This window comes from Phyllostomus discolor, chromosome 9, assembly GCF_004126475.2.
Source record: "Phyllostomus discolor isolate MPI-MPIP mPhyDis1 chromosome 9, mPhyDis1.pri.v3, whole genome shotgun sequence".
Taxonomy (NCBI): Eukaryota; Metazoa; Chordata; class Mammalia; order Chiroptera; family Phyllostomidae; genus Phyllostomus; species Phyllostomus discolor.
Window position 1 is genome coordinate 42466166 of NC_040911.2, and position 17365 is coordinate 42483530.

Consider the following 17365-nt stretch of genomic DNA (forward strand, 5'->3'; position numbering starts at 1 on the left):
ATAAAATATTGAAAAATTTTAAATAAACTTATTTACTAAGTTTATTCATAAACAGACAAATAAAACATTATATATGAAAATATATCTTTAAAATAAGTTATAAAGTGAATTGATAATTCTTCTAGAAGAAAGTGTAATCTCTAATCTACAAAAAGAATTAAGTTTAAATCATAAGGTTTAATCTTACATTTTCTAGTGACTTAATTTTAAAATAAACCTACTTTTGATTTTGTAAAATATAGCTTAAATTATTAAGAAAAGTAACTATAAAATTAACATATAAACAAATTTTGCAATAATACAACTACAATAATTATAAAAATAAAAGCCAATATCTGCTTCTAGACAAGATGGAGTACATTTCATCTGAAGCTACTTCAAAAAATTACTTTTTACCCATTCAGTGTCCAACAGTCTCTTTGAGCCTTGAAGAGAGAGAGCTGGGAGCCTGAGAAGGCCAAGCAGGTAGAGTATGCAGAATAGGGTACCAAAGAAGAGAGAACTGCACAGAGAGAGATTTTGAAAGCTGCAAAGGGCCAAGTCTCCATCTGAGTAATGATCAGCATATACATGTGATGAACTACCCAATGTCAGAAAAGGTCCAGAAACAATCAAAGAGAACAATTCCCAGAGCTCACACAGACCTGGGAACAGTTAGTGCTCCCAAAGGCCAAAATGAAAAAAATCTCATAATTCACAGATATTGCCTCAGTAATGGTTTTAAAAAAAAAAACAAACCTCTAAAGTTTGCACTAATCCTAACTAAAAAAACTTAAAGGAAGTCTCAAAAAAATCAACCAGTTTCAAAGTAATTTTGTCCAAGAACAAAGCTCAACACTATTTATAGAAATATGAAAATACCCAGTATCCAACAGTCTAAAATTGAAACATCTCACAAAAAACAAAAAATTATCAGGAATATAAAAAAAAAAAAAAACAGGAAAATGCAACACATTATAAGAGGATAAGTCCATCAACGGAAACACACAGGATTGACACCGATGATATAAAATAGGAAAAGTTGAGACAGTTTACTTGCAGCCCATTTAAAAAAAAGGTTAGAAAAAAAGGAGAAAAGGATATTAAGGCACTTATAGCCATATTCATATACTCAAACTATAAAGAAAAAATGGGCATGTAAGAGACACAGAAACTATTTTAAAAAGATCAAATTGAGTGTCTAGAGAAAAAAACTACAAAGCAGAAATGAAAAATACACTAGACTGAATTAACAGCAGATTGCACACTGAAGAAGAGTTGGATGCACTTAAAAAACAACACAGTAAAAATGTCCAAAATAAGGGAAAAGAAAAAATATTTGAGGAAATAATAGCCAAAAATTTCTAAATTTGCTGAAGACTAGGAAGTCACAGATCTAAGAAACTCAACAAAGGGAAGAGGAAGAGGAGAAGGAGGCAGCAGCTACTCTAAGGAATATTATAACCGAACTGCTGGAAATCAATGATAAGAGAAAATATTAAAAGCAGCCAGGGACTTCAACCTACAGGCAACACAGAGTAACAGTGGCAGCACCTTTCAAGACACTAAGGCAACAAAGGACAGTGAAAGAAATCATAGGTAAACCCTATGACTGCCCCCACCAATTGCCTGGAGAGTTTCCAGGCCACGGGAATTAGGAATCTGGGCAGAGCCTAAAAGAAATCCAGAGGTGTGGAAACTAAGCAGAGAATCTGGAGTGGTTAAGACAATAAGAGTTCACAGGACAGAATACCATAAATGAAAAAGATTGCACAGAGGGAAAACTCCATGGATCTGCCACAGTCACACTAGAGAAATTACCCTAAGTACTACTGATCAGCAAAAAAAGTGCAAGAGAATTACTTGAGGCCAGGAAAAGGACCACCAGAAAGGATGGAGAAGAAACAGTGCCTGGAGCTCCCAAAAGACCAAGAATAATGCCTGTTTCCACCATGCAGCCTGGAAAAACTCATGATTCATTGGGCAACTGGAGACAATTCACCGTGGGCCTCCCAATGTGACCAGAGGCAATTCTGTTCCAGAATAAATTTTCAAGGACATTTATATGGCACAGAAGACGGAGATTATGTCTCCATCCAAGACAGAGGGCAGACATATTTGCTGTCCAGGTTAATAAAGGCTCCCTCTGGGGCAAAGGTTGAACAAATCTGTTTGCAACCCATTTAAAAGACTGGGGTTCCCTAAGCTTGGGTTGTTAAGCTAGGAATCAAATCTACTACACTCACAATATCCAACGAGGATGCTAGCATCATCACCACGGGACTTGGAGTACAAGGAAAATCTATGAACATAATCCACGTGCTTCCTGATATGCAGGGAGAAAAAAATCATTATTGTAATAAAATCTTACATCTAAACTTGCTAATTTGTTAGCTTCCAAATAGGATAAAAGCTCAGACCTGTGAGAATTCTTGACAGAGTATTGAGTAGATCACAGATCTTGGATCAGTAAAAGAGAACATTAGACTTAGACTAAACACAATTCTAAACTCACCTAAAAAAATCTACATACCAATTGATAAACAAATTAAACCAAAAATCTCTAAAGACATAAAAGTTCTGAACAATACTATCAACCCACTTGATCAGACAGTCACAGAACACTTTTTCTAACAACTATATAATACATATTAAAAAGACTAAACAAAATGATATAAAAACAGTACATGGTATACTCACAAAGGTAACTCATGTGCTGCACCATAAAACAAAACTCAATAAACTTAAAAGGACTGAAATCATCAGAGTATAATCTTCTTATATCCAAATAAATTTAAGCCAGAATCAATTAACAAGAAGATATCGAGATAAACCTCAAATATCAAGGAATGAAATAGCACACTTCTAAATAATTCATGTAGGTCAAAATGAAATCACAAGGAAAATCAGAAAATATTTGGAAGTAAATGAAAGTGAAAATATAAAATATGTATCAAAATATGTGGAATGAAACTAAAGCAGTGATTCAAGGGAACCTACAACTTTAAGTGCTTATATTAGAAAAGAAAAAAGATCTAAATTCAGTGATCTAAGGTTCCACTTTAAGAAGTTAGAGAAAGTAGAACAAAGTAAAACAAAAGGAAGAGAATAAAAAAGAACAGATAATAACAAAATAGAAAACAGTAAAAAAAATTAACTGCATTAAAGACTGCTTCTTCAAATATACTTGATATCAAATCATGTGTCTGGTAAGAAATTTATACCTAAAGATATATTTGAAAACTCCTAAAACTCAAACAAAAAACAAACCCAATTCTAAAATGAGCAAAGGACATAAACATACACTTCTCCAAAGATAAACAAATGGTCAAGAACCCAATAAAAGATGCTCAATATCACAAATCAGGGAAACGCAAATGAAAACCACAATGAGATAGCACTCACACCCATTAGGGTGGCTATTAAAAATGGCTGTTTAAGAAAATAAGTGTTGACAAGGATGTGGAGAAATTGGAACCTTTGTGCATTGCTGGTGGGAATGTGAAATGGTACATGTGAAATAAAAAAATATATATTGGCCTCTTCTCCAGGTTCCTGGCACAGAACTTCTAGTGATAAGAACACTAAGAGCATCTTTTATTCTAATATTTGTCTTTGACCCTGTCCCTGACACAGAGCTCCTGCAAGTGTGGACTTGTAAATTCCTGAGTGATTAGTGCACTAGGAACATCTTTTGTTCTAATACAGTGATCCTAAGTGGGATCATGTATGATTCCTGGATGAGAACTGATCACCAGAAAGAAGAAGCCATGATTTAAAGCTTGAAATTTTCAGCACCCCACCCCAGCTTGTCCAGAGTGGAAAGGGCTAGAAATGGAGTTTATAATTGATCATGCCTACATGAGGAGACATCCTTAAAATTCCAATAGTTCAGGGAGCTTCCAAGTTGGTGAGCATACCCATAAAGAAAGGATGACACACTACAATTCCACAAGGTCAGAAGCTCTTGCACCAGTACACTCCAGACCTTGCCCTATGTCTTCTCATTGGACTGTTCATCTGTATCCTTTACCATATTCTTTAATAAACTGGTAAACATAAGTGTTTCCCTGAGTTATGAGTTCTGTGACCTGCTCTAGTGAACTAATCAAAGCTTAGGAGGGCAGTCATGGGAACCTATGATATATAGCAGATTGATCAGAAGCACAGATGACAACCTGGGCTTACAACTGGCACCTTTAGGGCTCATGGGACTGACTCCTTAATTTATGAAATCTGATGCTATCTATGGATGCAGTGTCAGAACTGAGTTGAATTCTTGAACACCTAGCTGGTGCCAAAGAGAATTATTTAGTATAGAAAAAAAACCTTCACACATTTGGTGACCAGAAGTGTTAGAAGTGAAGTGTTACATTTGAGTAGTAAAGAAGACTAGTAGGAAAAAGTAGTAGGAAAAAGTAGGAAAACTAGTAGGAAAAAGCTGAGTTTTTTCCTTTCCAGTACAACCATCATGGAAGACAATATGGTAGTTCCTAAAATATTAAAAATAGATTATACAATTCAGTAATTCCACTTCTGGGTATAACCCCAAAATAACTAAAATCAGGAACTCAAACTGGTATTTATATACTCATATTTATTTCAGCATAATTCATAACTGAAATGTGGAAACAGCCCAAAAGCCCATGAACAAATGAATAAGTGAATATGTGGCAATTAAGGGGAAGAGGAGCTGGGATGCTTAATGAGTAAAATTCCAGCTTGGGATGATAAAATAGTTCTAGAGATGAATAATGGTGATTACTGCATAACAATGTGAATGTACTTACTGCCACTAAATTGTATACCTAAAAATGGTTCAAGTGGTAAATTTTATGTTATATACACTTTGCTACAAACTGCCAAAAACCAAAAAAAGCTGGTTCTTTGAAAAAAATCAACAAAATAACTAGCCCCTAGCTATTAGAAAATAATCATTACTATTGGGCACAAAAGGGGGTGTCATGTTCACCAAAGATTCTACACACATTAAAAGCATCATAAGAGAATACCGTGACTAACTTCACACCGACAATTTAATGATGTATATGAAAGGACAAATTTCTTGGAAAATGCAACCTGCCAAAATTAACATAAGCGGTAAACAGAAAACCTGAAAAACCCCTGTTGTCTATAGAACCTAATTTTGTTACTAAACACCTTCCCCAAAGTGAAACTCCAGGCCTAGATAACTTCACTGATTAACTATATCAAATATTTAATGGGAAAAAAAACAATGAATCTACACAAATTTCAACAAAGAATGTATATGGTTATCAAATAGCAAATGAAGATTCTCACATTATTAGTCATTGGGAAAATGCAAATTAAAACCTTCAATAAGATACCACTACACACTTACTAATATTCTTCAAGTCCAAACCTGATTTTATCAATACTAGCAAGGATATGAAACAAATGGAATTCTCATACATTGCTGGTGGGAAATATAAAAACAGTATAACTACTTTGATAAACAATCTGGCATTTCTTATAGTGCTAAGCAAAAAGTTACCATCAATCCAGCAATACCAATCCAACATGGAATTTTAAAACTATTACAAACAACACTTAAGCAAATCTCTAGAAAACCATGACATTTCAATGAAATTTCATATCATTAAAATTAAAATATATCAGAATCTATGGGATGCTACAGTGCCCAGAGAAAAGTTCATAACACTGAATATTTCTATGAACAAATAAAGAAAACAACAGAAATGAATTAAGACCACTCAGATGATGTCAGAGGCATGGTGGTGATGCCAGGGCCCCTCAGCTTCTCCCCTTGAAGTTTCAACAACATGAACAGCTATAACCCACCAAAGGAATCCCTTTTCAGGGTGTTGACCCGAAAAATTTGAAAACATTTATTTACAAAAAGATATATGCACCCCTACATTCACTGCTTTATTCACAATGCCCAAGACAGGAAAACCAACCTAAAGGTCCTTTGATAGATGATTGGATAAAGAAAATGTGGTACATGTATATCATGGAACACTACTCAAACACAAGAAGATGAAATACTGCCATTTGTGACAACATGGATGGATCTTGACAGTATCATGCTAAAAATAAGCCCTACAGAAAAAGTTAAGAACCATATGATCATTCATATGTGGGATATAAAACTGAAAACAACAAATGAACAAAACGGAAAAAAATCTAAAACTCACAGACACAACAATACACTGGTTACCAGAGGAAAAGGGGATGGGGGCACAGTACAGGGTAAAGGGAGTCAAACATACGGTGATGTAAAAAAGATCTGACTTTGGGTGGTGGGCACACAAGACAATATACAGACAATGTATCATACATAGAATTGTACACTTGAAACCTACATAATCTTATTAACCAATGTCACCCCAATAAATTTAATTTTAAAAGACAACTCAGAACGTCAGAAAAAATAAATACAGATTAAAGCAAAAATGAGTCAGAAAATTTTAAAAATAAATTACTTTCAAAGATAACTAATAAATTAGGTAAACTATTAACTAATCTATTGTGACAGTAAACATATGACATAAATAATGAAGACAAAATAACCACAGAAACAGGATGCATAAATAAATTTTACAATTGGATCAAATAGAAAATATTTTTAAATAATATAATTTACCAAGAGTGACTATACAAGAAAATTTTTTAGTTTAAAATTGATTTCCAAAGAGGAAAAAGAAAATATCAAAAAACTATCACCATGAAAAGCAACATACTGAGATGGAAGTAAAGGGGAGCTCTACCAAACTGTTAAAGAATAGATTACTCCAGAGAGGTGGGGAGGGAAAAAAGAAAAATCACAATTTCCAACACTAATATATGTAATTATCTGTATATAATTATATATATTTAAAAAAATACAGCAGACCAATCTCACTTATGACTGTCCCAAATAAAATATTAGCAAATAAAATCCAGCAGAAGATTTTAAAAATATTATACCATTGTCATGTGGAATACACACTACAAATAAATGCAAGGATGGTTATGTATGAGAAAAAATAAAAATAAAATATCAGGAGAAAAATCATCTATTCAATCTCCATAACTGCTTAAAAAACATTTGATAAAACTCAATTACCATGTTTGATAACAACACTAAATAAATAAGAATAGATGTAAACTTCCTTGCTCTTTCTCACTCAGTCCTAAAACTACCGATAGAATCGTACTTCGTGAGGAAATCATCTCCACTAAGTCAGTAAAATAACAAGGACAGATATTCTCACAAACATTATTTAATGTAATGTATTTTCTAGCCCATATAATTAGAAAAGAGGAATCAATAAGAGACATAATAGTTAGCAAGGTATAAATAAAACTATTACCACTTGGAGGAGTTATAGTTATTACCTGGAAAACCCATGTGATTCAGTAAAACAAAAATTAACTGCAACAGTAAATTTGCAAGACCTTTATAAAGAAAATTTTACAGAATGACAACAGAAACCTGAACAATGGAAAGACACATTCATGTTTTGGGACAGTATCATCAACATCTTAAAGACGTCAATATTCCCTTAATCTAATTGACAAATTTAACTTGATGTCATAAAAATTTCAATAGTATTTTTTTCTAACAAGACATTAAAATTAATCTTAAAATTCAAATGGGGATATTTATTTTAAAAGCCAAGAAAATTCTGTTACAGAGAAGCAATGAGAAGATGGGGCATGGGGACAAGTACTACCAAACATTGAAACATGGGTTTACAGGAACAACTATAAAGGACACATGGACAAAAACAAGGTGGGGTAGAAACAGGGGAGGGAGGTGGGGATGGCTGGGGTGGTAGGGAGAGGTGGGGGTAAAAGGCAGAAAACTGTACTTGAACAACAACAAAATTCAAAAGTATTTAATAAAAAAAGAAATAGACTGATATTGTAAAATCTGAAAGGAGAGTGGCAAATACATAAGACAAATTAAATAAGATTTAAGGTCCAAAAATAAATGCAAATACTTATGTAAATTTAGCACATTTAGCATCTCAAATCAGCAGAAAAAAATAAATGATGGTGGGACAAAAGGGTAGTGATCTGGGAAAAAAACATCAGATCCATAGTCCATACATTATACCAGGAAAAAACCTAAATGAATCAAAGCTGTAAGTATGAAATAAACCCATAAATGTTCTAAAAGAAAACATGGGGAAATTAATTTAAAACCTTAAGAGAAATACCTTTCCAATTATGGCTCAAAAATCCAGAAGTCATAAAAGAATAAATAAATTTGTCTAAATAAAATATAATAATTGTGTGGCAAAAAAACAAAAAAAAATCATAATTAAAATTTAAATGACAAACTGGGAAATATATTCCCAATTTATATCATACACAAAGCGCTAATTTCCCTAACATATGGAAAGCTTCTATAAATCAGTAAAAAAGACAGCAACCCAATCTTTAAGTGTGCAAAAGAAACCAACAGTTCACATAAAAAAAATACAAATGAATTTTAAATGTATGTAAAAATGCTTAACTACACACATAATAAAATTAAAACCGTACTACAATACTATTTTTACCTATCATATTGGCAAAGATCAAAAACAATTATTATGATGGTAAGGATGGAGGAAATAGACAAAATTGTCTATTTCTAATGTGCTAATCAGTTGATACAATCTTCTGAAGTCCTAAGGCTGACACAGTTGGTATACAGTTGGTATTTAATGAGTATTTTTAAGTAAATTGTATTAATTTAATTTTAATTAATGAGTAAGTGAACAAATGAATAAATGAACTTACATAGGAAGAAAGTGAGAGGCACAGATAGGCTCAGTAAAGAAAATAATAAGGCAAGATCTACTCCAGGCTTTTCCATAATATATGTTCCTTAAAGTCACTGGCATATCTAATAGTCCTCATACCAACCTTCTTAGTCATTAATTCCTGAACGTTACATTACAGCAGATAGAAATTTTAATTTCTATAAAATTTTAATTTATAATAAAATGGCCAAATTGTGTCTTTATTCAAATTGGCTACTGAAACTAAAAGAGCTCTACATTAGATTTGTAAGTATTCTATTCTGACTTTTTAAGAGTCAGATTACATTCTATATCATACAAATGTTTCATAACTTACAGTTATCATTAAATATAAATTATATAATTTATTAATATTAATTGTAATAAGTGTTTAACAATAAAAATACACATGAATTTAAAAATTATATTCTCTAATCCAATTTAACATCTTAAAGTAAAATTATTAATCTTTCTTGCACGATATCAGACCCTGAGTTTTTTTGTAAATTACTCTTTCTTTTATGATACCAGACCCTGAATATTTGCATATTTCTGCAGTTAAATCTTTCAAGTTGCATTTCCAGGCAATAAGTGTATTTTCAAAATTAACAAAACACAGTAGACTTTTGGTAATAAAGAATTTAGCATTTATATATTTAGCTGTCATCAACACATTTAAAATCCAATGTATTAATGAAAACCATAATGAGCTACCACTCCACACCCATTAGGGTGGCTAGTGTTAAAAAGAAAACAGCAAGTGTTGGTGAAGATGTGCAAAACTTGGAACCTTTGTGCACTGCTGGTGGGAATGTAAGATGGTGCAGCTGCTGTGGAAGCAGTTTGGCAGTTCTCCAAACAGTTAAACATAAAATTACTATATGATCCAGCAATTCTACTTCTGGGTATCCAGAAAGAATTTGTACCCAAAAGAATTGAAAGCAGGGACTCAAATAAATACATATTGTACACCAATATTCATTCACAGTATTATTCACAATGACTAAAAGTAGAAACAACCCAAAAGAACAAATGAATGGATAAATAAATGTGGTATATACACACAATAAAATATTATTCAACCTTAAAAAGGAATGAAATTCTGATACATGCTGTAACATAGATAAGCCTTGGTAAACATTATACTAAGTGAAATAAATCATATAGCTCCAAAAAGATAAATAATGTATGGCTGCACTTATATGTAACACCTAAAATAGGCAAATTCATAAAAACAGAGAATAGAATAGAGGTTGTCGGGGGCTAGGGAGAGTGGGGAATGGGAAGTTATTATGTGATGGGTACAGATTCTATTTGGAATAATAAAAACATTCTGGAGATGGATAGTGGTGATGATGGCACATAGTGTGAATGTAATTAACACTAAATTTTACACCTCAAAAAGATTAAAGCAATAAATTTTGTTATGTATATTTTACCACAAAAAAGACAGGAAAAAAATCTATTGTTTTTCCATCATATTAACTCAACATGTCCAAAACTTACTATCAGGTCTCTAAGCCAAATTTCAACACCACTTCCCATATCAAAGGTGTTCCTTAGAGAGTTAAGCTTGTGTACCCTCTATTTTCTCTCATTTCTTTACCTCCTAGATCTCATTTACCTCAAAGTTCCAGAAATACATCCTTCACATTCTCTGTGCTTTCTTCTGCCACTCAACAAGTTGTTTTAGCTGTGGACAACAGGCTTTTATAACTTATAAAATTTCTAAACTTAAACCAATATAGCATATGTTTACCTACATTAAATATGTAAAATAGGAGTTTATGAAGTTTTAATAAAAACTAGTTTAAATTGTTCATTACTATAAAATTAACAATGAACCACTCCAACTATTAAATTCTAACCTTAATCAAATGACTGCTTGATTTTTAAGAATATCCTTATTTATACTATTTATTTACACTACTTCACATTAATCTTATAATGTCAACAATGAACATTTCCATCTTACCTTTTCATGATATTCCATAGCATCCAATTCACCTTGATTGAAAGTGAGACACCTTTTACGCTTCTAAAGAGTAAATTACAGGGAGAAAATTATATTGCTATCACAATATTAAGATTTTGAATTTTTTCTTTACAACATTTTTCATATCGTACATCTGTCTTTAAGAGGTAATAATTGACTACCAAGGTCAAAATCAGTGTAGAGGGTGGAGAAAGGCTACAAAAGCTTTCCCAAATAATAGTAATTATTATCTTTACTACAAATTTAATAGGTGATAAAAGGTCACCTCAGCCTTATCCGCTATTAGTAAGAAATAGTACCAAATGATAAAATGTAGCACTGACATCCATGGAATACAAGAAAACTGTGGAAGTGTATAAACAGTCCAGTGTCATCAGTTGACACTTTCTTTAGTTGACATTTACTTTCTTCATTTCTGAAAAGAGAAACTATCATCCACGTATTGTCACCAAAAATATTTTCCAATGTATTCTTAATACATTCTTAATAGTTGTTTATGACTGATTTGAGGGTGAGGTACAAATCAGATATATTAACACTGTTCTGTATCTAGTAATTCCATAGCAAAAAACATGTAAGACGGTGCAATACAGAGCAGGAACTCTATTTTTTATTGCTGAAACCTGTGTTTAACTTGGTGGCAAACTCCTTACAGACTGACAATAAATGTTTCTTGGCTGAATAAATGGACTTACTTAACCTTATCAGAAATAAGGTTAAGTTTGTCAAGATAACATTCATTACATATTCTCATCTCTATTTTTCCATATTAAAATGAGAAATTTACCCAATATGCGATACCTAAACATTAAAATACCTAATAAAATACTAAAACACCTGAACATTAAAAGATAATGTCCATACTTAGTAAAGTGTAAAGTCCTTTACTGTCGAGTGTTATTATTTGCCTGAATTAGTGATAGTATTCTCTTTCAGGTACTTATCACAATATCATAAATGATCTCTATTACTTTCTTTATAGCAAAGTGTTAGCAAAGAATTAAAAATTACTCTGGATATATTAAAGCCTTCTTATGCTTTATTCTTAATGCTTAGTAAATCACAAGATATTTGAGACATCGGAATAATAAATTTTTTTGGTGTTTTCTGTAGAAATATAAAAATTTCTTAAAACTTTCTACCTTCCTAAGAGTAGAAATGGAGATTTCTTTTTTAATACCATTCATTATATCTTCCTTTTCATTACTTTGGCATTCCTTGTGAACAGCTGAAATTATATGAGGTTTATTAATATCAAACAGTTCAGATCGAAAAATGTATTTTTGCATGAACGCTTCACAATTTCCCCTATCATCTTGCTCTGGCTTAGTGGTAGAGTCAGAAGCAATAAATTTAGCAGAGGACCCAAAAGAAGACATAGAATCCACATGAAGAGAATCAAGGTGGACAGAAGTAGTGGGTTCATTTTTGCTGCAACAAGGCTCATGATGCTGGTGAACTTGATAGTTTATCTTGTTAATGAAAGAAAGATGATCCAGTAACCATCCTGGTGACAGCTGATGCACCACTGACATTCTCTTTCTTTAAAAACAAAAGAACAAAAAAACAAGGAATTAGAGATTAGATGCAAAACCCAATTTTCCAGATCAAGTTCTTAAATGCCCTGCATTTCAAAAAAATATACTTCATACACAAAGGTAGATTTATGTGCAAAAAACTTGACATGCACACATAGAGAATTTAATGTTCATGATATACAGCAGGTCTAAGGAAAATTACAATGTTTTCATATAAACTTTTAATTTCAGAGTTGATAATTCAAAACTTTCAGCCAACTTGACCAAAGATTGTTAAAACCTGATCTAATTTCTAGAATCTTGATTTGATCCTCCTATCTTCCTGGGCCCGGCTTGGCACTTCGATCTAGCCACTAAGTGTTCATCTTCCAAGTCAGAAAGTCACTGAATCCTTAATAAGTAAAAGTGTCCTGTCAAAGCAAATAATACTGTACCGCCTATGTGAAACTACCCTTTTTAATGAGATAAACCCACACAAGGTCACAATTTCCAGAGGAGTTATCAGCATGCCAGCTTTTTTTTTTCAAACTACATTTGCCATAATAAATCAACACATTCTCCAATATCACTGCCCTATTTAACCCTTGGTATCAATGAAGTGCAAAAAAGGGTAAAAGCAAAGCAAAATGCAATTTTAACAGCACATCAGAAGCACTAAGCCATAGCAAAACTTCAAGGTTACAATCTAGATCTGTACTGGTTCTGAACAGTCTCTCTTCAACAACTAGGTTTTTCAGAACTTCCTAATATTTTTTCAAAAGACGGTTTTCAGTTCTGGATATTGCTTACTAAATCTAGTGTATTGGGGCACCTTAAGAGGGGGACAGGCTAAGAAATACATAAGTTACTAATACATAAGCACAGTTAATACTAGTAGCATTTAGAGTATAACTCCATGTTTTAGCATTATGACCATGAACAAGGTATTTTATCCCACTGAATCACAATTTCATCATTTTTTATGACATCTCAGAGGGCAGTTTAGAGAATTTAATGAGACGATCGACATAAAGCGTTGTGCAGTGCCTTACACAAAGCAATTGCTCAAATAAATGCTATTGGTGATAGAAATTTCGGTATTGGTCCTCTCTTCGGAACCTCCACTTGTGGTGAGGAGGTCCTGTCGTGGCTAGTGAGAGCTAGAGATTTAGATAGGAAGGGTGAAACTCAGATGGAAGGAATGGCGTGCCCAAAATTACAACTCTAGGTTAGCACAATTGGTACAAGATCCAGGTATCCCGCCTTTGGCTCTGAGCTCTTCTTCCACCCCCATCACTCTCTAGATATTAGGCAGTGTGTGTCTCTGAGTTCCAACTCAGGGAAACGGGAGTGTCCTATTTTAACAAAGCTAACTAACTATGCTCACTGCACCTCTCTCTGCTACTCATCTGCTTCACACTAACCCTACCCCTGACCACTTGGATTCGTCCTAACTTCTCACAGGATACCACCCACACTACAGGATCGTAAAATCCAAGAGCAAATTCTGAGCCGAACCTTAGCGTCAGCCACACCAGTGCGATCTTCGGGAATGACTGTGCCCAAACTCAGCAATCACTGTTTCCTACCTCACCCGCTTCCCTTGTCAGAAAAGTTCCTGTCGCCTGAGCAAACTTGCATCATGAAACGGCACCCATCTAAATAGTGGTCAAGACACCCCTCTCAGCTCAAATGAAAAAATTCTCCTTTTCTAAGAGTTAACGGGCACGGCCCTGTCGCTGTACGGACAAGGCATTTCCTAAGAAAACTGGAGCAATCTGCCCGCTCCCCAACAACTTAAAGGGCAAGCGCCTTCAGAGATTAAACAGGCGTCGGAGCCGATTTCACCGGGCAATCTCGTAGAGCTCGGACACGGTAACGTACCCGGAAAGACTGCAGGGAGCGACTTACGCAGATTTCCGGCGACGAGCAGCACCCCGTAAGAGATGCGCACGCGCAAGCAGGCGTGATGACGTCACAGAAGCGGAGATTTTAAAATTCTAACGGCGCGGGCGGGTAGACTAAGGAGTGGGTGTTTTGGCGGCTGCCTTCGTGTCTAGTGGTTGATTGCCGGGATTACGGAAATTCGACTGGAATAAGGTAAATAATTACTGCGGGTTAATACTATGGTGTCAGTACTGGTGTGGAGGGAGCAGGCGACAAGTGCCCGCAACTTAAAGGCGCTCGGGGCTAACCTGTTAAGGTCTGGGCCGAATCTGAGAAACGCTAGTTTCCTGGAATCCAGTAAATTTTTACACGGGATAGGGGAAGGCCTAGAGGGGCGCTGATGGGAAGAAGAGAGGCTGGAGACCAGAAAGGGGGAAGAATTGATTGGAGCAGGGTTAGGAACTGTTTGGTGTGTTTGAGATATTAGTGTAACATCTAGTGTCCATGTAAGTACATCTGGAAGTCTTAATCTTAAATCTTAAGGATACATTTCAAGTATTGATTAGGAATGGCATATGGGTTACAGTGGGAAAGTGGCTGATGCAGAAGCATAGATTGAAGAATAAATAGATGCTCAAACCAAGAAGGTGACAAGAAAATTCTGGGATGTTCTAAATTAAATTATAGTAGCCAGAGAGTGAGAGAAAGAGAACAGTTAGCCTGTTGATAGCTATGGACCAGCTAACAAAAAACTGCTCAGATTCATGTATGCTTGTGGGAATTTAGGATTAACTTCCAGGAAAATGTTATCTTGAAGAAACAATAGAATTAGCTGCCTTTCTGTTGAGCATAAAGGTAATAGTTGGTGCTTAGTAGTGCCGCCAGGAAAGATTTTTTAATACTGAATTCATGGATGCAGGTCCTAAGCATGAAGCGCAGTTCAGTATCTACCGGCGGTGCTGGCCGCCTCTCAATGCAGGAGTTAAGATCCCAAGACTTCAATAAACAAGGCCTCTATACCCCTCAAAAGTAAGTACTTCATGCTTTTTTGTCTTGGACAGAGAAATCTTTAAAGGTAGTTAATACAAAGCTAATGAGTGATGTCATGGTGAATCTTGCCTGTTCTCAGTAGTAACCTAATGTGGGTCAATGGATGCTGAAAGTGGGCCTATTACTAGGTGTTGTGTTTTATCTCATTTGATCCTTAAATTCTCAAAGTCAAGTCTTTTGCAAGGCAACTCCTAAATTCCCTTCAGCACACTTTCTTTTTTCCTCCTTTATTCTGGAGCTGCTTGTTTGAGCAGGCTCCATGCCATAACCTTCAATTTACTGAGGTATATTCAACTAGAAAAGTTCTCAATCAAAGGTATTTTTGCCCTGATGATAAGTTGCAGTTGAGTAGCAGCCTACAGAACACTTCTCCAAAATATTTTCTCAAGATTCACTAGATAAAGAACTCACTATCAAAAACTAGTTTTCTCTTATGAGTCATTTTCTTCCAATTAGGAGAGGGCTCTTAGTAAGCCACTGTAGGGCTGTTTCAATCCTTCTCTAATACCAAAATTTTAATAATGTAAAATTTTTTGGAACACCTTATGACTCCAACTGCCCACCCCTACATTTGATGTATAAACTGGCTTAACTCCAGGACATAAGACATGTCTTTTCACCTTGCCATGCTGCTGGGGGATCGGACTTCATACCCCAGGACATGGTCTTTTGTGCTAACAGTGGCCTAATCTTTTTTTTTTTAAAAAAAGACTTTCAGCCATGAAGTTAACATTTTTTGTTAACACAAGGTACAAGTTTTGCTTGCTAACTGTTTTTAAATTACTTAGGTTTAAATAGTATGGACCTCTGCTCTTTTTAGAAATTTGAAGTATTTATAGATTTTTTTTTCTGAAGTCAGAAAAATTATTTGTGCTGTTGCATATTACGTATGCCAGAAGATTTGTTTTGAATTGTATTGGAAGTAAAAAGGCTTCCAGTTGTCAATGTTTTAGGCTGTAATTCAGATAATTTACATTAAGTGTAACTATATTCTGATATAGATTAGGCCCAACAGTTATGATTGCTGCTGAAAGTTTTCATAATTTTGAATTATTTTTATAGGTAATAGGGAAGATGTTTGGTTCTGACATATTTCCAAAAATTTCTTGAACTAGTATTTTTAAAAAGTTTGTTTTCCTCCTTTTCTTAAAGCAAGGAGAAACCAGCCTTTGGAAAATTGAACATAAACAAACCCACATCTGAAAGAAAAGTCTCTGTATTTGGTAAAAGGTAATGATCTTTTTTATTAGTTCTAAGGAAGAGATTCTTAAAGCCATGAGCTGGGCTAAATGCTGTCTGGGTACAAAAAATTAGCATGGCCCCTTTCGAGAGAAAGCTTTAATCGAGTTCTCCTCTGTTTAAATGGTTAAATGATTATATCTGCTTTAGATGATGCTAGAGACCTATCAGCACAATCAGACTATTTCACTGTTACCAGTAAATAGTTAATTAAAAATTCTATGCCAATTTTCAAACACTATGGAATCATAGCATTTAAAATTAGGAGGAACTGTCATCTAGTTCAATATTTTAGTCCTAGATTTTTTTATACATTTAAATATTAAGGACTCCAACGAGCTTTTATTTTGTGGGCTGTATCTATTACATTAGAAATCAAAACTGAGAAAACTTTAAAACATGTATTAATTCGATTTAAAATAACACACTACTTGTTAACATAAATAACATGCTTTTGATTTTAAAAATTTCAAAACAGAACTTTCAATAAGAAGAGTATCATTTTTACATTTTGGCAAATCTCATCAATGTCTAACTTAATAGAAGATAGCCAAATTCTCATATCTGCTTCTGCATTTAATCTCTTACAATATCATACATCATATAGCCAGCCCCTGGAATACTCTACTGTAAACTTGTGAGGGAAAGCAGCAAATAACATCTTAATTTTTTATGAAAATAGTTTTGATTTCTCATATCTCTAGATCACTCTTTGAGAACCATTGTCTAGAGTAGATTGTTGGTTGCCTGACCTGGAGGTGGAGCAGGATTGACTAGTAAGAAGTATAAGAGTTTGGGGATGATAAAAATCTTCAGTTTCATTGTGGTAGAGATTAAACAAGTGTACACATTGTTAAACCTCATTAAACTGAACATTTTATTCTAAGCAAATTGCACCTCAATAAAGTTGATTTTTAAAAGAAATGTTCAACCCCAAA

The 17365-nt window shown here is 34.0% G+C and overlaps 2 protein-coding genes across 5 annotated transcripts in view; one reads left to right on the forward strand and one right to left on the reverse strand.

Moving 5' to 3' along the window:
* The window catches only part of METTL4 (methyltransferase like 4), a 47989-nt gene extending 33787 nt beyond the window's left edge, over nucleotides 1–14202 (reverse strand). The window contains exons 1-3 of one of the 4 annotated variants that reach the window (XM_028524953.2): nucleotides 14136–14202; nucleotides 11877–12276; nucleotides 10714–10776 (exon numbers count right to left, since the gene is read on the reverse strand). In XM_028524953.2, coding sequence (XP_028380754.1) covers nucleotides 10714–10776; nucleotides 11877–12269 — 456 coding nt within the window. In that variant the 5' untranslated portion in view covers nucleotides 12270–12276; nucleotides 14136–14202. Of the gene's footprint in view, nucleotides 1–10713; nucleotides 10777–11876; nucleotides 12277–13769 lie in introns of all 4 variants that reach the window. The other 3 variants (XM_036009250.1, XM_036009248.1, XM_036009249.1) reach the window with 3 other exon arrangements.
* A 33-nt stretch (nucleotides 14203–14235) lies between these two features.
* Nucleotides 14236–17365, forward strand: part of NDC80 (NDC80 kinetochore complex component) — a 50083-nt gene continuing 46953 nt past the window's right edge. The window contains exons 1-3 of the mRNA XM_028524807.2: nucleotides 14236–14351; nucleotides 15058–15167; nucleotides 16341–16418. Coding sequence (XP_028380608.1) covers nucleotides 15067–15167; nucleotides 16341–16418 — 179 coding nt within the window. The 5' untranslated portion in view covers nucleotides 14236–14351; nucleotides 15058–15066. The remainder of the gene's footprint in view (nucleotides 14352–15057; nucleotides 15168–16340; nucleotides 16419–17365) is intronic.